Source organism: Perissodus microlepis, chromosome 2 (genome assembly GCF_051167445.1).
Source record: "Perissodus microlepis isolate ML-2025 ecotype Zambia chromosome 2, ASM5116744v1, whole genome shotgun sequence".
Taxonomy (NCBI): Eukaryota; Metazoa; Chordata; class Actinopteri; order Cichliformes; family Cichlidae; genus Perissodus; species Perissodus microlepis.
Window position 1 is genome coordinate 15903319 of NC_140462.1, and position 24397 is coordinate 15927715.

The 24397-nt window shown below is 38.5% G+C and overlaps 1 protein-coding gene across 2 annotated transcripts in view; it reads left to right on the forward strand.

Annotated features, from left to right (window-relative positions):
- fgf13a (fibroblast growth factor 13a) overlaps positions 1-24397 on the forward strand; it is an 89198-nt gene that overhangs the window by 37947 nt on the left and 26854 nt on the right. The window contains exon 3 of one of the 2 annotated variants that reach the window (XM_084950152.1): positions 3190-3357. The exons of the other annotated variant lie outside the window; for it this stretch is intronic. Coding sequence (XP_084806278.1) covers positions 3190-3357 — 168 coding nt within the window. The remainder of the gene's footprint in view (positions 1-3189; positions 3358-24397) is intronic. 2 annotated transcript variants of the gene reach the window in all.

The window sequence follows — 24397 nt, forward strand, 5'->3', positions numbered from 1 at the left end:
TACACAAGGGACACATTCAAAACCCATGACTAATCTGGGCCCTCTGGTGGTATTGCATTAACAACAAATGCAATTCTATATTTGAAATCACTTCTTACGTATACTTGGAAGAATCACACCGAACACAGTTTATTGCTGCATCCACAAATGAAAACTGACCCGTGGTTCAAAAATGAAAAAAAAAAGAAGAAGAAGTTGTTTGAGTAAATTCGTGTAAAGAAAAGAGGGACCATCTGGTTTATTATCAGCATGAATTACAAGCCATGATTTGTTATGGTGATATTAACTCATACGGCATGGTTAGGTTCTACATGTGTGAAAATACTGTTAATGCTGAATAATCTATACTGATTGTAAAATATCATATTTAAACATATGTTTCAATGAAGAGTTGCTTCTATAGTGAAAGTGTCTGTGTGCTAAACTGTCAAAGATTAAATGTTTAGCACATTTTTAAAAGGAAACAATAAGAATTGCCACCTTCAAAATTAAGAGCTGGAACATTATTATCTTGTAACATGATTTAAGAAAACATATTAAGACTTTAAACATACAGAAAACTGCTAAAAGATGGAGCGAATATTTGAATATTCTCTTGACTGACTCCTTTCTGGCATTGTTTTGTCTTGCTACTTGAATCAGTCTGAGCTATTTATTTATATGAAAAGTTATATATAAATATATTTTTTGCTGAGTTGAACTACTTGAGAAAGGTTATCTGAGAGCATCAAAGAGGAGCAAACATGCTGCTGAGTTGTGCAGGACACAATTTATGTGATAACTGATTGTTCCAGGTGTGGAAAATTGAATATATGCTCTGCGTGTCTATCTATTAAATATGTGAGGAGACACATACTGTGCCAAGCAAGGGCTGTCCTGTACGAACCTTACAGTTTATGGTCATTTTTTAGGACTCTGGTCTTGCTAAAAGGTTGTTTAGTCTAATAAGCTGGCTTTTTCCACTATGATTGGAGTCTGGGTGTAACTATTATCAAGTCATAATTCCTGTTACAATTATATAACACACACACACACACACACATATATACATATATATATATATATATATATATATATATATATATATATATATATATATATAATTTTAATAATAACAGTTATAATTATTAACATTAACAACAACAATCTTAATCATAGTCATAATGTTGCCTAAGTTGGATTTTTGAACTATAATCACACACTGAGTGCCATTTGCTGATAGACATATTGCTCCTATACAGAGTCCACTGTTTCCATTCAACCCTACCATAATCAACAGTTCAGAAAAGTCAAACAATTTATGAGTACATTAATAACAATACAGCACTCTGAAAACATTTCAGTTACTAAAAGTGAAGATGCTTTAGGACATTTTAAAAAAAATCTATTTAGCTTTTCTTTTCCAAGTGACTTCAAACAAAGTATAAAAATATGCGTTAAAAGAATGAGTGAGTGAGAATAAACTCAAATTAATATTTTATGGAACCACCCATGATCTTTAAAGTAGTAAAGTCCACGTACACCTGCATAGTTTTTACTTGGAAGGTTGGTTGTTCTTCAGCATCATAAAGAACTTGCAACAGCTTTCTTTGGCTGTAAGGGCATTGGGTGCCTCGTGTTGATTCTTGTAACCACAGACGTCTATGACGTTCAGGGCTCTGACTCCTTTTCCTTTTTTAGTCTAGCTATATGTTTGGGATTGTTGATTTGTTGCTGGTGTGCAGCACATAGACTAGATGAAGAACATTTCATCTCTACAACACAGTGTTCAGTAACTTATAGGTCATCTTGAAGACTAGTTGAAAACATTAAGTAAGGCCATGTGCTGCTTATATACTTTGTCATGCTGTTTGTTTTTTAATCTTAGAGTTTGGAAGTCATAGTGGATTGCAGACTGCTCTGTCAGGATTTCCTCCATATGGTTACAACATATCAAGGTCAATAAATGACAGGTATAATATTAAACAGTCAAAACAAGAGTACAAGATGTTTTTTCAAGATGAGGGTCTGTGTACGTGTTTGTGCATTTATCAATTCATGGATTAGCCCTCTGGATGAGGCTGACTGAAGTTTACATGCAATACAAAAAGATTTAATATCAGATCATCAGTTGAATGTGAGGGAAAATGAGTCATGAGTTATATGTAAAACCATTTTTCTGCAAATGGAAGATAATTATGTTGGTCACACATGTCATAGATGAACAGGGTATTACTCATATTTGTGGTTCAGTGGAGGCAGCTGATTAATGGCCTTCTCTTTTGTCATTTTCATTTAATAATAAGTGTGTCAGAGAGAGGCATGACACTGAAATCCATTAGGATAAAAAGATACAATTTATTTGGACTGATTTGCTTGTAGCTAATCCATCAACAGAGAGAAAATAGGTCAATGATTAAAGCCCATGCATTGTGCCTGAAAGAGGACGGATGCATTAGGCCCAGTCCAGACCGAATTAGAAACACAAGGATCTTCACAAGACCCCAGAAATCCTACAGAGACGTGCAGAGTCAAGTTATAAAAACTCTCCTTAATGTCACTTGTCCCAAGCATGATTTCATGAAAGCAAATGTGGCCACCCAGTGTGATCTGGGGGGTTGTGCATGGCCTTGCATTTGCTTGCCTACTCAAAATAAATGGGGTGGATATGTTGTCAGAAAGGGGCCTTAAGATTCTGGGATGCTTGCTTCATATATACTGTAGCAGACTGCACGTTTGCCTGCTTTGGCTTGCCCACAACTTAATAATCTTCTCCCAACCCCACAATCACCTCATTTAAGTGCTGGTCCAGTGCCTGCTAAAAACCTGCCATAACACTGAGTTTGAACATTGAACTGTTCTTGGTCCCCTTATCTTTTCTTTGTGTTATTTTAACACTTTTCCTTTTCAGAGACTAAGGATATATATAACACAACCCCCACTGTTGTTTATTTGTCTGTCTGTTATTTGAGTTATTTTTGTGATCTTAGTGTTCTTTATCTGAGCCTGTCTATTTCTTTCTCATTCTCTTCTATCCTCCTGTACTCTCTCTCCCTGCTCTGCCTGTCAGTATGCATTTTAGTACTGTTATTTAATGCTGTTGCTGTTGCTAATGGCTTTTTATTTGCTTGTGTTTTTGCTGTTGCTGTTGTTTTCTTTTGTTTTTATGTGGTTTCTAACCCCAGTTCATTCTGTTATGGCACACCGCAGTCCAGGATGACGCTGCCCCAGGTACCCAGGAGTACATTATGTTACGGCAGGATTCCATCCACTCTGCGGATATAAGGAGTAAAGGGTCCCCCTTTCGTGCTAAGTGTCACGAAATCTTCTGCTGCCCACTGAAGCAAGTCGTCCACAAAGAGAGCACAGAACCCGAAGGTTTGTTTTCACCCCTCCTTGTTTTGATTTGCTGATGCTCCTCGCTTCCTTCGGCCACTCTCATCTCACCCCCTCTTCATATTCTGTCCCTCCAAACAAAGTTTTTTTTCAAAATTTCTGTTCCATTTTTAGAGAGCATCTGGTGCGCTTCTGCATGTGTGTGTTTGCGCACGAAGGCGTGCGTGCAAGTGTGCGTGTTGGGCATATTAGACGACCCAGTGCTGAGGGGATATTCGCTAGCAGAGAACTTGTAGGACGGCGTCTCTCCCTGGGCCTCGTCCAGTTTAGTGCGTGTTTGTGTGAGCGTATGTGTGTCTGCCTGCATACCCGTTATGTTGGACTGAGGAGCATAGCATCTGTAGCTCCTGTCCACCCCTCCCTACCCCAAACCATTAACTCGGTCATTGCCACCCTGAGGCGCATGCACAGACCAAAACAAAGTGCAAAAAGAAAAGGGGTTATAGATGGAGGCAGCTGCTGCCCTAATGAGTTCAATGACTAGGCGATTTCAGTATGTGCTTCCACTTAAACTGGCCCAATAAAGCAAAACAAAACAAAAGAAACAACACAAGGCTGTGAAGATTATGTTTCATATCCATGACTAAAGAGTGATCTACTCATCCACAGACTGTCAAGTCAGCAAACCCCTCCTCCCGCTCCTTCCTTCCCGTGTTTCCTATGCTTCTGCCTGTGGTTCAGTGGTCTTGGTTTTTGCAGCCTACCATTGCTTCCTTCCTTCTCTCCCTGCCTAACATTATTTTGTTTTACATGTCCTCCATGTTTCATTTTCCTGCTTCAATACTTGCTGTATGCAGCTATGGGGAGAAAATATACCTGCATATAGTACAAGTACGCAGAATTTGTTAAGAGAAGTCCATGTATAAGAAAAATAAAAAACAAAATAAAACAAAACAAAACCTTTCTGCTCCTAGCATGTTACTGCACCTTGCTCTGTCTGGCATTCAGGTTCTTTGGCTACCTCATTTATCATTCAACCTTCTGTATGGTATTACAATTGTAGAAATTGCTTTCCTTTACAGACATCGTGATTGGTAAGAGATGAACTCTCTCACACGTTTTCTACAGTGTGCTGGTCTATATTCTGCTGTATTTAAATGTCATGTTTGGCACAGAGTTTCTGGACCTGTCATATTAGTTGACCTGTTGATAACGTTCTCTTTACTCACTGAAGGACTTGCACACACGCTCTTATCCTTGTGAGGAAAGAAAGTGAGGGTGAGAGAGATAAAGTAGTGGTATACTAACAGAGGTCTGGCTGGAGAATTACAGATGTATTATTCAGCTTGTCTGCAGCTCCAGTTGGACGTGACTGAATTTACAAAGGAAGGAGGGGAGACTACAGCTCTTACGTAAGCTGTTCATGAGGATGTCATTTATGCTGATGCATGATGTGAATGGAAACTGTGTTATTAAACTGATCTATGGAACAGGCTGTGTAGACAGATACACAGATTATAAACAATATGTAATTGTCTCCTGAAAATCTTTGCAAAAGCACAAACTCCCACATTAAGAAACAAAACAAAAATGTTTTATATTTTTTGGTAGAATGGCAACAAATTAGCTTTTACATTCGTTGAAAAGACGGCATTTAATGTACGTTTATGCGTTCTGAGAAATCTGGGCAAGAAAGTCAGTCCCATCACACTGTTACCATGGCAACAACATTTCAACTGCTTTGTGTTGCTTATTAATGATTTTCATGGACTCTAGCTTCTAGAATACTTAGCTCTGTGTCTAACAGACTTTGTAAGTCACAGTGGACTGCAGCCCAGGCTGTTGCAGTTTGTTACATTTTTCCCTCTATGGTTAAACTACATCAGTGACAGTAAATAAAAACTATCACAATAAATAGTAAAAACAAGACTTCTTTTGTGCCAGCAAGAGTAGATTGTTGAACTGTGGACAGTGACACTTGCTTTGAAGAAGTATGAACGGCAAGATCCATTAATTACCTAGGCTTTAAGAAAGTCAATCCAATTCCTCTGACGCATATCCCAGAACTACACTAAAGTGGCTGAAGTGGGACCAGTATATTAGCTTTACATGTCCAGAGACATGCGTGACATTCTCAGGCCTGTGTGTCGCCTGCTGTCAAAGAGTTTGTTCTCTGAATTATCCAAACTCTCCTTGACTCAGTCTGTGTAACCATCTTTTTCTCTTTATACTCAAATCATTGTTTTCTGCTTCTGTTTTTCTCTTTAGCTCTGTTCTGTGTCTCCACAGTAGAAACAAAAGATGGTGCCTGAGGAGCAGATCTGTGTAAATATCCATCCATAATTCAAAGTACTGCAAGACTTTGTCTTTATAGTTTGAGGCTATATGATATATACACAGACAGACAACTTTCTAAGGCAATCTGGGAAGTAAAGTGCTTAAATCATATATATAGTATTTGCGTGTGACATACTTAATAAGCCGTAGAGGTATTTCCAGCTGAATTATGCTTTCCTGTCCATTTCAGACACAAGATATTCTTTCACATTGGCTGACTTTAAATTGCAGGAGTTTTAAAATGCTAACTGACGTAGAAATGTGACTGTGTTGCAGAAAGAAATGTCACATGCTGTCACTTTTGAGATACCCATTTCACAAACTTGTCTTATCATATGTATCCCTGTCTCTTGTTCTCTTTTTCTGTCTCTCACACACATAGACATTTTAGGTGTCACACACATTCGCATTCAAATGCACATGAGGAACTTGAATAAGTTATGGTATAGATGAATAATGTTTTTAAATTGTGGCTATTGGGAGAGTCCTTCTAAATCATTTTTTAGATGAAGTGATGAGGGACAATATCCACAGTCCTTGATCTCTGGAAAAGCTTAGTCATTGTCAACTTATAGACTTATACTTATACACAACTTTTAGCCAAAGAATTACGTAAGAAAACTTAATTTTTCTAGGATTTTCTCTTTGTGTTTGTGCAAATTGTTTCTTTTTTAATTATAATGGGCACAGAGTCACCCAAAAAGAACCTTACACAGAAAGCAAGGCTGTCACTGGTGCCATTCTGTAAAAGCTGTAGCCATGCTGGATACAAAGAGTAACTGCCTGTTTGTAGTCGCAGGTTTCCATCCCGTTAGGCCTTTTATTTTCATTCTTTTCACAACAGCTTGATATCTTGAACCAATCACAGCTGTCGCTGAACTTGTAATGCTGACACATTGGGGACCAGGACCTGTGCAACATTTACGCTACTACCTAATGTGTTTCTACTGTACTGACAAATATTTAATCTGCTGCCAAGGAAATGAAAACAGAAATACCAGAGGAGTAAGTAGTAGCACCATTTATTTCCCACTTATGCATGATGGTGAATCACCACAAAGTTGCAATTACATTTCAGGGGGTTACTTTTGCTGCTGATAATAGCACAGTCTGTTGGGGGATCCCACTGCGGCCTGCACATTACTGCAATATCAACGAGACCAAACATGCAACCATTAGATGCACTCATTCCACAGTAGCAGCTTGTCTAATTTTCTCTGTCCTTTGCAGTCTGTCTTTCCGCATAAAGGCAATAATTCCAAGTTGATGCATAAATAGACTATGCATGAATAAATCATGTGTATGATAATGCGATTTGGTACCTGGAGAGCCCAGGGTAGCAGAAAAGCGTCAGTGTCATATCAGCACTGCATGCTCTTCTGCATTTACCTAACCTCTCTGATCATATGTAAGAGGAGAAATGTGTATTTTGAATTTAATGAAAGTCCTACTGTGTGATTTCAGTCTTATGTTTCTCTTATGTGCTTTTAGCCTTATCCAGATGTAAGCACAACTGCTATACAAACTTCAATTTCTTAGTCATTTTGATCAGAGAATAAAAAGAGTGCAAATTAAAGTCACTCAAGAGTTGTAATGCAGAGGCCTGCTACTGGTAGGACATGCCTGAAACGCATTTAGTAAGATGCTCCAATCACCTTAATTTGCTCGTTTTGATGTGGAGGAGCAGTGGCTCTACTCTAAACCTCACCCGAATGACCAAGCTCCTTGCCCTCTCTGTAATGGGGCCTAATAGGGTCTGGTTGTGTCATGAACTAAATATGACACCACAGCCCCGTCATGAATTATAATGGTATCGAGGGTACACCAGAGTTGTTACAGTTTTCTCCCAAATGATAGGCGATAAGACCAAACATCTACATCAGCAGTGGTATACCAATAAAAGACGTGAAACGAAGGAAACGAACACATGGAGCGAAGTTTTCTCCTCTTCATCTTATCTCTTCTACTTGCAGTAGGATTTCCCTCTGTATAATCTGAACATTTATGAGATTCTGCATTGATATTATTAGAATTTTATTTTTAAAAACTTACATGATTGTGGTCACCAAGCCAGCTGTGTCATGTGCACAACGTTACAAAAATCGAGAAGTTCATGACCAGCCGAAATGACGCCTAAGCAGAGCTTGCACCAGCATATGTGATGTTACTTTTGGCATATGCCACCATAACGGTGGGTATAATGGGCCCTCGTGAGAGAGTCAAGCCACCCACTTCATGTCTTGTGTTGCATACAAACAGTGATATCATCACAGTTGTGTACCAGAGGGATTAATAATGTTTCTCTGATTCTGATTCAGAATGATAGGTATTGCCACTTACAGAGGTGGCAAAAGTGCAGACTTTCTTTTCTTAACTACAAGTACAGATATTATTGTTAAAATATACTCCAGTAATAGAGGAAACTTCTTTACTCAAGTTAAAGTAAAAAAGTACCAGCTCTGAAATGTACTCAAAGTAAGAAAGAAAAAAGTAGCCCCTACTAACCGTTTTTGAACCTTGTTCTATATCCATCCATCTTCTTCCGCTTAACCGAGGCCGGGTCGCGGGGGCAGCAGCCTAAGCAGAGAAGCCCAGATCTCCCTCTCCCCAGCCACCTCCTCTAGCTTATCCGGGGGAACACCAAGGCGTTCCCAGGCCAGCCGAGAGATATAATCTCTCCAGCGTGTCCTGGGTCTGCCCCGGGGCCTCCTCCTGGTGGGACATGCCCCGAACACCTCGCCCAGGAGGCATCCTTGTCAAATGCCCGAACCACCTCAGCTGGCTCCTTTCAATGAGGAGGAGCAGCGGCTCTACTCTGAGCCCCTCCCGGATGGCTGAACTTCTCACCCTATCTCTAAGGGACATGCCAGCCACCCTTCGGAGGAAGCTCATTTCCGCCACTTATATCCGCGATGTCGTTCTTTCGGTCACTACCCACAGCTCGTGGCCATAGGTGAGGGTAGGGACGTAGATCGACCGGTAAATTGAGAGCTTCGCTTTTAGGCTCAGCTCTCTCTTCACCACGACGGACCGGTGCAGTACCAATCCGTCTGTTGATCTCCGGCTCCCTTCTCCCATCACTCGCGAACAAGGCCCCGAGATACTTGAACTCCTCCACTTGGGGCAGGAATTCATCCCCGACCCGAAGTGGGCACTCCACCCTTTTCCGGCTGGGAGACTTGAATGCTCACATGGGTAACGACAGCGAGACCTTGTGCTATATTAATGTAATAATAAAATATTATTAGTGTATGAGAATACAAATATCATTCTAATCTAAATTCGGATTCTAATCTGTTATGTAGGTCACATGCAGTAAAAGGTAATTAAAAAAAAACAAAACTATTTTCTTTTGCCTCCACACCTAAGCAGTAAAATGAGAACAGCCAGGGTTTCAGCAGATTGGGGGAATGCTAGGATCTGTGTAGTGGCTCAGCATAGGGAAAAGAATTCACAGTCATTTCTAATGTGAGCCTCACTAGGTTTTCTTAGTGCGCAGGCTGTGATCAGCTGAACGGCTGCTCTTTGTGGATTTACAAAAATGAATTTAACAAGATGTACGCAGATGTTTCAGTGCCATCATGGCTGATTTCCATCCTCTACACTGACAGTATGGTCTTTATACTATCTTTATACTAGACCATAAACAGTTAGTATAAAGTTGGAATTCAGCAAATTAATCTAACCATTCTCATCTTAAATGCAAATTCATCTCCGCTACACTTGATATAACCTAAATGTGACTCTGAGAACCACAGCCACTGTGCACCAGTCACACACAGTGCTTTAAAGCAAGCAAACCTGTTTATTCTGCACAAATCTAACCAGAATTTTCATGCAACATTTAAAAAACAGTTAGTATACTTAGTTTAATTTCCAGGATGTCTCACAAAATGAAAATATATAATATATTAGACCACATCATACATAGATCCAATATCTGAGCAAAATGATGACATTACATGCAAGCTTTAAATTTGCAGTTTATCAAGTGTCCCTGAGTGATCCTTATCTTTAAATAAAACCTCTCTTCTTCCTCTCCTGTCCCGTCTGTCTCCCAGCATCTTTCTCCATCTCTGAGTGAAGTTCTCTTTCTTTTCTCTCCCTAGAAAATACAGTAGCTGGACCTTTAGCTAGCAACATACTGTGTGACAAACTGCACAAACAGCTTGTGTGTTTGCTGATGTTTGTTGAGCTGATAGAAATGTTGAATATAAAATTACCTGACACTTTAAAAAATGTTGCTCCCTTGATACTTCCTCTCCATCTGTAGAGCTAGCTAGATGCTGAAGTACCGCAAACACAACTTACGGGCACCTCTACTCCTTCCTGCCCACTTTAACGCTATAAATGATGCTGTTCAACCAAAAGTAACGAGCCTGTTCTGAAAATGTAAGGAGTAGAAAGTACAGATATTTGTTTTAAAATGTAGGAAGTAAAAGTAAAAAGTTGCCAGAAAAATATATACTCAAGTAAAGTACAGATACTTAAAAATTCTACAAATTGGAGTAGTACTTCCCATTCTGGCCACTTAGACAAAACCTCCACATCACCTCTGGTATACGACGAGAAGTCAAAACCAAAGTTTTTTCCCAGAAACGTGTGCTTTCAATGTCAGTTTGAGGACTTCAGCATCACCTAAATATTATAATTAAACTTTCTAGTAAGAGAAAATTTGTGCCTTAGAATAAATTTCTACTTTTTCCAGGACAAATGCAATTACCTTTCTCTTTGCAATTATCTGATGAATATTTCTCACTTTGTAAGTCTGATAAAACTTTTATTCTACGTGGATAAAATAGTTACATTCGTCTGTCTATGAGTCCAGAGAGGTGTCATTGGGGTTTCAACCACATATGCTGGTATAGATTGACTGGTAAATTAACAGCCTATGTTTCACACTCAGCTCTATCTTCACCACAGCAGACTGGTACAGTGATGCCACACCAATCTACATGCGACCCTCAAACATGAACAAGACCCAGAGATACTTAAATTCCACCATTTGTGGCAGCAACTCACTCCTAACCCAGAGCTGGTGCTCCACACTTTTTTTGGGCTGAGAACCATGGCCTTAGACTTAAATCTTACAGACATACAAACCTAGAAATAAAATGATCACATTTATGTTTTTACTCTCCAAATGGGTTTCAAAGTCATATACGTAAAAATAGTACGTATGTTCATGGAAATGTTTCTCTGATTTTGGCAGAAATATTAATGTAGCATTAATTTCTGGCACCTTTGAAGCTTAAGCTGAAAGCATAAACAATCAGCAGGAGCGGGTGTTCATTGCAACATTAACAATTGTTTATTTCACGCAGTCCAAGGACAGCAGCAACGGTCTGTTTTAATTTCTCACGTCTGTTTATTGCCCGGCACACATTAGTCGGTCTAATGAAGTCAGCAGTTCCCATCACTGCCTGACTTCTTCACCCAGCTTGACACTAAAATCCCAGCTTATGTCATTAATGGACTTTGTTTTATTCACTAAAGTTCATGTTTGACTACAATCTGAGTCTAAACCACACACTAGAGGAGTCACGTTAAAGTAACTGTGACACAAGCAGTGTGTACATCTTTCTCAGAGTAAACAAGCATTAAGCTATTTAATGGGGGCAATGAGGCACGCTGCTGAGTCAGCACCACGTTAATGAGAAGCGAGCAAATTGGCTTCTGACAGCTGCCAGGATGGAGATTACAGATATACACAAATTAGTGTCACTTATTGGAGAGAAGGAGAAGATGTTCAGTGGATGTAATATATTAACAGTTCAAAAACACGGCATTCTGTTTTTAAGTAGTATAACAGGCTGCTTCTGTGATGCTGTTGTGACCTCATCTACAACTACAACTGAAAAACTGTGCCTATATACGACACAAGTTCATTCTCTTCCTTCTTGCATTGGTAAACATTGCACTTTATACAGATCACCGTTTCTTCAGTTTACAATGCCTTGCTATGCTAATAATATATATTTAAAAACTAGCAGTTGGTGATTTGTAAATTAAAAAATAAGTTGCTCTTGCCAAAACAAACAGTGTAGGGGTCGATTTTCTTAATGCGCCTTAAATTGTTTTCCTTTTCCTTTTTTTTGTTTTTAGATAATTATGAGAAAATAAGCTATAACAGTTTGAGAGTCTTGCATCTTTGAAAGCGTTGTTGTTATTGATAGCAGCTGAGACTAAATTTAAATCCCACATTGGAATCTGAAGCAAAATACTCAAATGGACAATACATATATTCTAAATGGAGCCTGGATGGAAATCGTGGTTTTTGGGGGGGTTTTTTTGCTTTTATTTTACAATTTTTCTGCCACTACATAAGAACCTCAAACAATACCAGTCAAAATCAATACACTGCACACTATACTGTATTTGGTCCTCTGCCAGCACTGCAGCATGGCACTGCTAGTTATTCAACAGCTTGTTCCCCTTGCCAAGTCATAGCACAGGCATTCACTGGTAGAGACTGCCCAACCGTCCTTATTGTGTCCATTTTTTCTTTTGTGTTTACTCTTAGAGCTAAAACAAAAGTTAAATTACCCGTATCCTCCTAGATGTGAGACAAAAGACAAAGAAAATAGTGTTTAAACCTTCTCCTTTTACCTACAGTTGTAGCTTTTTTCTTTTTTCACCCACAGTGTAACAAGTTCAATCATTTTCTGTGGTGTTATTTAGCCCTCATTAACTCTGGCTTCAGCAAGTTTTTCTACATTCTATTATTGGTATGTAGAAATTATATACAGTAAATTATAAACGTTAGCTGTAGTTTTATATATAGTTAGTTACTGTTGTAACTGCAGAATAAAAACAAATTATACTCGTAACATGAGTACATTAGTACTACAATCGCAACTTAATTCACATCTGCACCATGATCAATTGAGAGGGATAAGGAGAGAAAGCAGATGTGTTGAGGGTGAACCCATGCTTTGGGATGTCATTATTTTCTTGGTAATAGAGCATATCCCCATGCCATCATGGGAAAGAATGCCAGGCTGCAGTACTCATGTGGCAGTAACATGCATTAACCTGCCTCCAGATTTAATTGCTCATTAACTGAATGTGCCAGATTGTCCAGATTGTTCCAACCCCTTTTAACCTTTGATTTCAATTGTCTGATAACCAAATGTGCTTTTTTTTAAGCATGTTATTTAATATTATGTTTATATGCTTAAAAAATATGCATATAAACATATAAGTTTTAAAGGTTTAGTATTAGACAGGTTTTACTGCTGAGTTCAGACACTCAGCTGAATACTGAATAATAACTAAATAAACTGAGGTTGGATGCTTTTTCTTTCAGAAGGATCTGATCGGTATTTACAGAGTGAAATCATTTTAAAATATATTTATCAGAAATCATCAGTTGTGGCAAACTGATGACTGTTAAAAAAAGTGTGATTACCATTAAAGACATTAAAAGCTCCTAAGACCTTCTGATCTAATCTAATCTGCAGAAGCACTACACTACAAGTGCTGAAACATTGCAACAGCTGAGACTGAAAGAACAATAGACAAGTAGAGACGGTTGGAGGGTCATCTTGGGAGCTGGCGGGGTTATGTAAAACCCTTGAGTGTTTACTCTCAGGGGTACCAAGTAATGTGCCAGCTTGCCATCCAAGGCTAATGTTGGGTAAGATTCATACAGACACCCAATTGTTCCCATCATGTCGCCTGCCATCCCCCTAAAATGACTTGGCAATTCCGTTGAGGCAGACAAAACCAGATTAAGGACTAGAAAAGTTTTGCTGTCCTTCACATACAGAGGGTGTACTATGTGTAGTGATATTGCCAAATGTTGCAGAAAAGTTGGTGCTGTAAGCTGACATTTAAGAACATTTAATCAAAAGGGATTATAGGGAACTGAGACTTAAGTATTTAATGCAACCCCCATTTCACAATTTATTTTGTTGTATTTTGGGGTGCTGCACAAATCTGAGACAGGTTGTTTGTTTACCTCCTTTTCAGTGGAGTTTATGTCTGGAAAGTGTTTAGAGCATTCCACAGTTGACATTTTAATTCCAAGTCAGCACAGTGTAGATATGACTATCTCCTCCAGAGTTTTGAGGAACCAGCTGTAGTTAAAAAAAAAAAGGCTTAAATTGTCAAATCATCGATTTAATCATGACACTGCATCAAACTGGGTGTTCACATTGGTATCCTAGACTTGTAGATATCTATAGATTTAGTGGTTGCATGCTACTTAAGGTTTAAGATGTTCAGTGCTTCTTAATTATGTGGTGTGTCTTTGTAAAATAAACTCAAAAATGTAGGTAACTTGAAGGCCTTGCTATACAAACCAGTAGCCTTCAACATGTTTCAGCAGAGTGTAGTGCTCCTATGTCTTCCCCCCCTCCCCCACATTGCTCCTACATACAAGCACATAACCTCTGTCAGGTATCTTACATCAGTATGCTGTGAAGTCATTATTGAAGCCTGAAATCTAATTTTCCAGTAGGCATGTAAGTCACCAAGAGGGACAGGTCAGTGCATTGGACTGAATAAACAGCAGCACAGAGATGTTGAATCCCTTTGGATGTGCTTAACCTCAGCTGTCAAATGCTGATCAAATAATGCAGGATTCAGATGTGCATGCAAATACATATGTGCAGACATCGAAGACAGACTGGTCAACCATGCTTTGTCTTGCTGAGGCAACCCAGTGCAGACTTCTGCCATATCCCACCAAAGCCTTCTCCGAGCCTTAGTGCATTCTGCTGTTGCTTCATTGACCCGCCAACTGCATTTTGCCTTACCTCCCCCTGCTCCCAGAACCACATACAGCACATCATCTGCCTCCCAGGATTTCTACAATTCTTTTGCAAGCTGTGTTGCACACAAGTTGAGCCCTCCCATCCAGCATCTACAGTACAAACAGTACCAGTTTTTAGAATTACAAAAAAGGAAAAAAGGAAATGTTAAAACTTAGTACAGTTTTACCTTCCATTATTCAACTAGAATCCATCCACTTTTGTTTACTATTTGCAGAGGGCTTAGTCATTCATCGTATGTGAATGAGGTTAATAAAGATTCAGTGCTCCTCCACTAATAATAGCTTACATTACTTTTTGTTAATGCAGGAAGTGGGACATGACCTCACCACTCTCTCACCGTCTGTTTTTTCTGTATCTGAACAGGAGTAGCAAAAGCTGTAACTGTTTGCATTAACGCAGGTTGGTAGTACATTGATAAATATCCAATCGGGTAGTTTTTTTGTGAACAAGTGGGCACTGTTTGCAGCCAAATCAACTGAGAGGCACCGCTCGTGTATTGTAATAACATGAGTGCTTCTTCGGTGTATGATGAATAGTAGGTATGATGAGTGTACGCTTTGCTTGTCCCTATTGATGTGTGTGAGTAGGATGTCACAGGCCACAGAATGATGTAATGGGTAGCAATCACATAGACAGTGAAGCAGTCCATCAGCAGTACTGAACATCACACATAAACCATCACCACATCAGGCCAGTCCAACAAAACATCCCTTCCCTAATCTTGTGCTACGACTGCCAAAGCGTTGGTTAATATGTTATAATCTCCTGATGTTATCTCCTCAGTTGCAAACACACACATTGACCCAGGATGATGGTGCATATCGCAGGTCATGCTAAGATTCTCCAGTGGCCTTTTCCCCATGGTCTGTGCTACAAATATGATTCAGCAGTACTAAGAGACTTCTTATTAATATAAGAGCATGTTGAGTGAAGTCAGGCCAGCATGTCATTGCTACAAAAGCAGCTGATTCTTGACTATCAAATGTCAGTGTCTCAGCGAGTTTTACCTACAGTTATGCAACATATGCATAGTGGTGCGGGGAAATTGTCTAATTTATAGTTCTTAGAAAACAATACTTTGGGAAAAATTGGGAACAGCTAATTATTAGTGTAGCTTTAGCACACATAAGTTTGTCCTTTATTATTTAACACATTTTTTTCTGATTCTTTAGAACAATTCACACTTAAAAAACATGCTATCACTCTTAAATCTGCTTTATTTTGACACTTTTGTTCAGGTTTAAAGGTTGCTAAAAAAACTCCTTACTTGACCACTAAGCATGTAATGTAAAAAAAATCTTGTCTGAAGACTTAAGTATGATTCTCCAAATCTAATTCTGTTCTTTAATATATGCCTGCTTCAGACCACAGAGCATCACTGCTGCTTTAGTGTTTTGTTTTGTTCCATCTTTTCCTATCTGTGTAGGGTTCCTCCCACCAGTATATGTCAAACACTAGCCCACTGCCATTCATTTTCATTATGCTTACATTGATTTTTCTATGTGCTAACTTCACTAACAGGAATGGGGTATGGAATTGAAAGCTGAGAGACTCTGTGTTGGATAGGGAACATGACCTATTTACCCACCCACTTCCATCAGTTGACTCATGTCCCCTGTCATGTCATTTTCAGCTTAGTCAATCTGTTCCTTCTAACGCTTTTAAGTAAACTGAAAAAATCCATCCTAATCTGACACCGTGCAATCACACTGGCATGTTCACATACATTCGGATCTTTTGTAAACACTATCATAATTTTTATAACAATTGGGATGCCATATACAGTACAACCACTCAACACTTACTGTATGCATGACAAGAGCCATTCTTTTGATCTTTCCTGTCTATGAACCTTAATGAGGCTTCATGACACGCCACTGCACCATAGCTTCCCCCCAGGGAAATGAAAAACCAAGACCTTTCATGAGGACATGTATCAGGTGCATTAGAAACCCAGAGTGTGTGGCCAGACTAAATTGAGCTTCATATTGTTCACATCCAGTTCGCTGCACTGCACATTTGACCTCATTGCATAATGTTCAGTTATTCTTGATGCCAGTTAGTGGGGTTTTCTAAGGACAGAGACCTGATTAATGCTAAAAATCTCCTTGCAGGCAAATTGACAGATAGTGAAATAAAAGAGTTCCTTAATAACATCTGGAAAAAAAGTGCAAAGAATGTGGGAGTGTACATTGAAAATGGTATACACAGAGCTGTGAAGGAAGCAAAAGAAAAGAGGGACAAATAAACACAAAACACAGTTACGAAATAAAACTCAAACTTATAAAAACAGAGACAAGTTGCCACAAAATGACAAAGATACAGACAATTATCAGTGTTCTTCCTTATTAAAAAACACAAGACAAGAAAACATTTTTATCTCAAGTAAGAGTTAATCTTTTAATTTATAAATCACGACACGATATTAAGTGTAAGTGTAGTTTTAGCTTAATCAATAGAAATGTTTTTGCTTTCATCATCTTTTTTTAGACAGAGCCCATCCTTCAAGAAAATAAATGTGTCTAAAGTTAGCAACTCTTAAAGGAAGGAAGCATGACCTTGTGCTCTGCCAGCCTCTGAGCTTTTCTTTGTGTCTCCATCAGTAAGCAGACAGTTTAAGCCAGCCGGTGTCTGAGATGATGCTTTTAATCATACTCCATACTCATCCTTGATGTGTCGTACTGGAGAAAAAACTATGTAGGACAACATCACTTCACTTACAGTATTCTGGGACTAAGACTGCTCCTACTTGATGGGGTATAAATAGCATGAAGCTATTTATACAAAGTTTCAGAAACTCTGCAACATACATCCTTGAGTTCTCTATATCCTCTTTCAGACACGCGCTAATCGCTATTGATCGGCTAAAAAATGTCTTGGTTGGTTTCATATCTCAATGAGCACCATGGTCACTGTTCCATAGAAATAGCAGTTAATGATATACTTATGTTCATCCAACATGTAGTATGAAAGCTGTAAATCTCATGCTCTATAAGTCACTTTATATAATGTGCAATTTTGCTTATTTGGGAAATATCATGTATGTATAGTACTGTGGCTTACCCATCACTTTAGAAGACGAGTGAAGCCACTAATATTGCGTATCCCATGTTTGATGCCAGATGTCCCTCTTCACTTTGACAGGAGCCGATTTTCAGGGTACTGAAGGGGAGATTAGCTGAAAGAAAATCAAAGTGTTTTAGTCATTTATTTTCTTTCCATCTTCTCGTAGCTGTCCCACCATGGTGGATATTGCCCAAGGGCTTCGACTGACTTATCTAGCTATGATTCACCCATGTGACTGTTCAACCATCCGTTTTGGCAAGGGAGCATCTCCTGCACTTGATTCCCTCCTCCAGCTAACTCCTGTTGTGATGCTGGCAAGGACAGATGCTGGATTTTGTTCTGATAACAGGCATTTAGAGACTCCTATTAGTTTTGGCCAGCTAGAAGTATATTCAAGTTGATGCACATCTAAATCATGGTGTATAATCTTATCTTCCTAGTGCCCTGCCTTAAATGGCCAAATGAAAGCAATGTGGAGTTAAGTATTAATGAAAGAAAAAAAGACTTAAAAATAATATATGGTATTTTATATTAATCTAAGCCTGTGATTTGCTATGAACTTGGTCCTCCACATTCCTCTGGAGCTAAACTTTATTTCATATAACCTGACCTGAGTGCAGTTTATTAAATGATTATTGTATTTTAGCTTTATTTTTGTAAGAACAGTTTCTGCAGTTTTAACATTCACATTCACATTGCTCAGGACTCCGTACACAGCAATCTGTCACCGAAGCTTTTAAGAACCTCTCCTTTGCCTACGGCAGAGTTAGTTATGATTCAGCCATAATTCACGTGGGACCTGAAAACTGCAGGGTCATGCAATGCATGACTCATCTACATACACTGCACAAATATGTGCCAGCGTAAAACATAGATGCTACATTTCAATTTACATTTTTCATACATCCTACTTTTCTGCAAACCTGCTTAGAGCACCTTGAGGGTCAAATAAGGCATGCCAGAGCTGGTTAATTAGGTTTTTTTTATTGGCATGATTTAACTCTAAGGTCTTCAGGGTCTGTGACTTGGAGATTTTTTAGCAAATCATCAGCAATCATCCTCATCTTTGAAGTCTGAAAAGAAGTAAGGGTAAGAGGACAAGAAAACTGGTAGTCTCTTTAGCTGATCGTTTCATATTTACATATGTGCTGAAATAATGAGGGAACATTTGCCCCATTAGTCATCCAGAGCAGGATGCTGCTATTTCTTACACCATGACAGAGATTTTGCCACATCATTACAGCCTAGGAACCTTTACACACATATTGTACACACATACACTCAGACTGGAACAGAGGCATGTGCTCACATTTTGAGGCACAATAGGAGCAAAGGTCAGAGAACATGAAAGCCCATGTTGCTCCCAGCAAAAGCTGTCACTTGTTAATTTGTCTAAATGTAAATTAACAAGTGACAGCTACAGTCAGAGATATTTAAACAGATTCAACAGTGTATTCTTTGTATTATTCTGTGTTTTTTCTTTTGTGAAGTATATCAAACATCTGTAAAGGACATGTTATGTCTAAACAAACATATAAACTGTCACACACTGAAGAGGATTTTTAATCGGGACGTACCATACACCTCAAGGTCAGTCGTTTTATTTTTAAAAACTTAAGCATTGCATCCTTCCTAATTTGAATGAAAGGCTGTAATTGACTCTAAACATAGAATATTTCTTCTCTACAAATCAGACAACTAAATGAGTTAAACACTCAGTAAAAAGCAGAAAGATGGCCTAATCTCTGTGCTGTTTGTACCATCACAATGGCAGTATTTGTTATATTCAATAGTTAATATAATTTAAATACTTAATTAAATAACAACACAAATATCAATGTCATATTATTTGAAAATCACAATTACAATCTTTGTCTAATTTTATCCCTCACGTTTAGCTGCAAATTTTCAGAATGCAAATAAACATCTAAATGATGGCAATTACTCAGGAGCGAATCTCCACATCTATCTGTATTGCTATCAAACAAACAGGCACAAAGTGTCTGGCAGAGTGCTCAGGTCCTATGTCTCACTGCCATATTTAGCTTCCATTGATATACGAATTAGAATTATTTTCCTGTCACTTGGGTACAAAAAAGCTTAGTAGTCATCTGTGTGAGAGAAAATATGGCAGCGCTAATCAGCAGATAAAGACTTTGAAGATGGTTGTTGTACAAAAGGGGAGAGGTTAGCTGACAAATGCCAGGCATTCCGTCTGTTCCTAATTAGCTTTAGCATTTAAAAGAGAGGTGGAGATGGAACTGGTGATTTAATGAGAAGCAGACTTGGAAAAAGCTCAGAGATGATCTTATTAATGCCTTTTAGATGTTTAAAAATATATATTTTATCGTATTTTCACTCCAACTAAAAACAAACATACCTTGTCAATTAATGTAAATTACTTAAAGACAGCGAAAAAGACGCTTGGGTCCATAAATATTTGGACTATGACACCATTTTAATAATTCTAACTGAGCTGCAAACTTTTTTAAATTGCATCAGCTGTTTAGGCATTACAGCCACTGTGGAAATGTTTTAGCATATAAGCTTGTGAAAAAATAGATATTGGTTCCCATGGTGGGGCTCTAGAGATGATCCTGAATCATCCACAGGAAGAAATAATAGATTGTCCTCTAGTTTCAGTCTACCGACTCCTTTCCTTGGTTTCATAGAGTGAGCACAGCCCTCTGGTTCAGAAAGAGTTGGAGAGATCACGCGATTATTGCTATGGGTCTGCCAGTCACCCATGACTGACTTGTAGAACCATGCTCTACTGAAACATTGAGTGAATGATAGTTTTCTGTAAAACCCAACCCCCATTTTCTCTCTCACTGTCTCTCTTTCACACACAGGCACACACAGACACACGCACACACACACACACCCTATTACGTATGTGCGGTCTCCATGGCAATGCGTGGTATCACTATGGCACTGGTGGCCTAGCATGCTGCAAGCTGCTGTTGTAGTGGAGTGACTGTTACCCACACGCACGCAAAGAGCAGAAAGCCAGGAGAATGTTGCCAAAGAGCTAAATGATTAGAGCAGCAACTCTCTGAGCTTATGAGACTGTTCCTGTCTCCCTTATAATGTTTCACTTAATCCCCTCGCGCTGTACAAAAAGGTTAAATATCCTCTTATTGCCATTTGAAATGGTGCGTGAAGATAACAATTTACTTTGACATTAAATATCTTGATACAGTCAGTAGCACATCGTACCATGCAACTTTGCCCTCTATTAAACACCACTGGCAAGGTTAACCGCTGTAGTTTTTTTCAGTGTTTGCCCTTGGAGGCCAATTTTCTTTCACATTTTGAAAAAATGATTAAGAGCTAGGTGTTATCATGACAGCCTTGGGTTATTAAAAAGACGAGATAGCTTTAATTGTTGGGTGATATTTAATAATATAAAGGTTAACACAGCACTCAACCTTGGGAATACACATGCTATCTCCTAGTTTTCCTCTGATGTTTAACACTTTTTTTGCCTGAGATGATGGAGCACCAGGGTGACCCTTTGGGTTTCTTTTGTGGTTGCTGGACAGTTACATGTATACACAGGACAAACATTCCCCCCCCCCAAGTCCTGGCTTTTAAACATCTTTTATAGTTTAAATGTGTCTGCATTATAAGTAAAGATAATCTAGATATTAATGTAAACATTTACATATATTACAGAAAATTAAAGGAAATGGGGAAAAAGTATGCTGTATGTTTTCTGTTTTAAGATTCTGGTGCAGGCAGACTACCCTATAGACTCTGCATTACTACAGTTGTGATAGATACTATCAAAGTTGTATGTTTTTAGCTATTTTAAGCTATTTCTCAGTCTTCCTTTGTGTATGAATGCATGTGTGTGGGCAAAGCAGAGGCAAGGTGCCCCAGGGAGGTTACAGTAGACTGGCATTCTGGGGCACTACAATAATTAATGTACCCAGGGCATACTGCTACACAAGCATCCAAACACACACATAGACAGACAGCTTCTGTGTTTGTGTGTGCCCTTGTGTTTTACTGACTTGTCTTATTTACTGTGTCTATAGGTGTTGTTTACAGAGGTCACTCTGTTTCTTTCTGTTGTTGAGAAAGGAACAGATTTTGCATTTGGATAAAAGCCAGAGATTGCTGTGTTATCACCAATCTGTTGATTTTCTGACAGCATAATTCATGAGAGCAAGACTTCAAATGAGCACAGTACAGCTATATTGCACTTTTGTCCTACAAAAAAAAAAATATATATATATATATATATATATATATATATATATATACAAAGACAAAAGTGGAGTAGAGGTATGTTTTATTCTGAAACATCTTCGCAAACAAAAATGATGGATTCAAGATTTAAAGAAGCATTATAAAATATAACTTTATTTTATGGTTAGCATTGTTTATTGTGCCACTGCACATCCCCACACCCAATCCCACCTTTCCTTCATAGAAGGGCTGCTACAAAGATAAGCACTACAGCAAGAGGGACCTTTTTTGTATCTCGTGTGCTTGTAAACAGCAGCTCGACTCTCATCACCTCACTCTGTCTTGCTAACTGTCAGTGATAAATCCAGTCATCTCCAGATTTGCAACACTGTTTGCTTGAGTGATGGTCTGGCTTTATCAATAGTAGGACAACTGATGCAAAACGTGAGCTTATTGGTGAAAGCTGCTGTTCTGTGTTTATATTCAGCAAATCTCCTAAACTTACAGTATATTGTAACTTTTCACTTATAAACTACCCCTATTTAACTTGCAAGAGTCACAGACCATGCCAAGTCCAATCAGCTTAACTAGTTGCTTCATTATTTAGTTAGTCCTTTGTCGCGTACAGTATTACAAAGTAAAATAAGTAAAGTAAAGATAAAAATCACAAAGTGCTTCTTGACAACCACAGCATAGCTACAGTACGTTAATACACATGTTCAACATAAAATATTTCTTGTCTGTATCTGTAATTCTGTTGTTTAAAAAGCTTAGCCTTTCAAGTGAGGAGGAAGGAAATCAAAGGAAATATGAAAAGTATGCAGAATTGATTACAACAGCCAATATTTGGTTTTGCATTGCGATATTAATCACAGTGAAAATGTCCCCTACAGCTAGCATACATTATGGTGCAAACTTCTATACAGATAATGACCCTCTAAAGGATATTTATTACTGATATAATATGTTAATATTATAATTATATTTTGTTAGCAGTCCTATACTAGAACGTGCGAGGTTAAAGGTTAGTTTTGTCTCTAGACCATTATATTGAGCTATCTATGAAGCACATTGAAGATGGTGAATGGAAAAATTAAATACTTTCAACTCTCACCCCATTTGAGCCCCTCTCTTGTAAATCAGTATATTGTAACTGAGTGCGAACAATTTACAGTTATCTATCAAAGCGATTACCTAATACATATTGTGCAAGTTTTCCTTCTTTTTCCTCAAACAATTCTCAATCAATCAGACGTGGACACAGGGTTGTGGGTTTACAGTGGTTTTTGGGACTAGGACACATCAGATTCTTTGGGCTCTCTAGGTTGCAAGGTGGTGCCCCTGTGAATCCATCTTGTTCAGAAACGTCCAGACTAAGTTGCGATCTGGGGGTTTGGAGGCTGGATCAATTCCTCAAGTCGCTTCAGAGCTATTTTTGTAGTGTGATGGCACATTTTCCAGTTGGGAGAGGCTGCTCCTGTCGGGGAGTGCTTTTATCATGGTGGGTGTGCTTAGTGTGCACGAATGTTCTAGTGGGTGGTACGTGTCAAACTCACTAATATCCATGTGAATTATGGTATCCAAGCTTTTCTAGCAGACCACTGTAATGTAACACGGTTATAATTGTTTCACTCCACCTCCCAGTAAATATATATTTTCTGATTCAGGGCCCACAAAACCCCTGAAATATATTTATATATGAATTTCATTAGGGAAGACTTACTATGATTTTTTTCATTTATTTGCACTCTTGACCTTGATGATTTGTTTGTTTCGCCATGGTAGGTATTTCATTTATCTAAATAATCTGTAGTAGCTAAAGAGGTAATCTTACAATATTCAATATTGTTTGTAACAACAACAGTACAAGTCAGTTGTAGTGTGTTGATTTTAAATTTAACTATACCTTAAGGAGAAAAAGGAGACAATTACTGGCCCTTTAGTAATAATAGTTATTTTATTAAAATATGGGGGCATGTCTGGTATAATAGTATAGACATACTCCACCTTATTACATTATGGATTTAAGTTTAGATTAGAGCTTAAGTGTTTCTCTATTGCTGTATACTAAATTTAAAATTACTTACAAAGACAAATGTAGGTTTTTCCCTTTAGGGTGCATTGATTGCTCTATAGCCTGGCCACTTGCTCCATCTAGTGTTAAGAAAGCGCACATGGTCAGTCAGAGTACACTGCCCTCATCACTCAGGTTGTAGTTCTCGTCACTCTGCTTTCGGTTTTAGGCCCGTTCGTGATCAAGTCACTTTTCACTGTATTTTGCTGTACTTTGACTCAAATTAAATGGTATAATTAAACCAATAGAGCATGCTTCGTGGTTTGCACTGAGAGAAATGTATACTGCAATAATGAATAACAATCCCATCTTATATTTGGTCAGCCTCAGTATTACTGGGCATTTTGAGAAAGGAACAGTTTCAAGGAACTGAGTGCAAATGCGGACAAAAATACACTTTGTCTAATGTGTACTGTTGTCTCTGCTGAATGCTTATCGATATTTTTCCGTCAAAAGTAGACAGGCCTGTATAACAGGTTTAGTCAATGCATTATCGGATCATTTTACATAATTTTTTGTAATATGAGAACAGTCTGCACTGCCCCAAGAAGGAAGTACAAGCTTCGCCTGCGTTTTTTTGTTCATTTGTCTTCAATCTGCTCCCCGCTCGTCCAACTTCCCCTCCGAG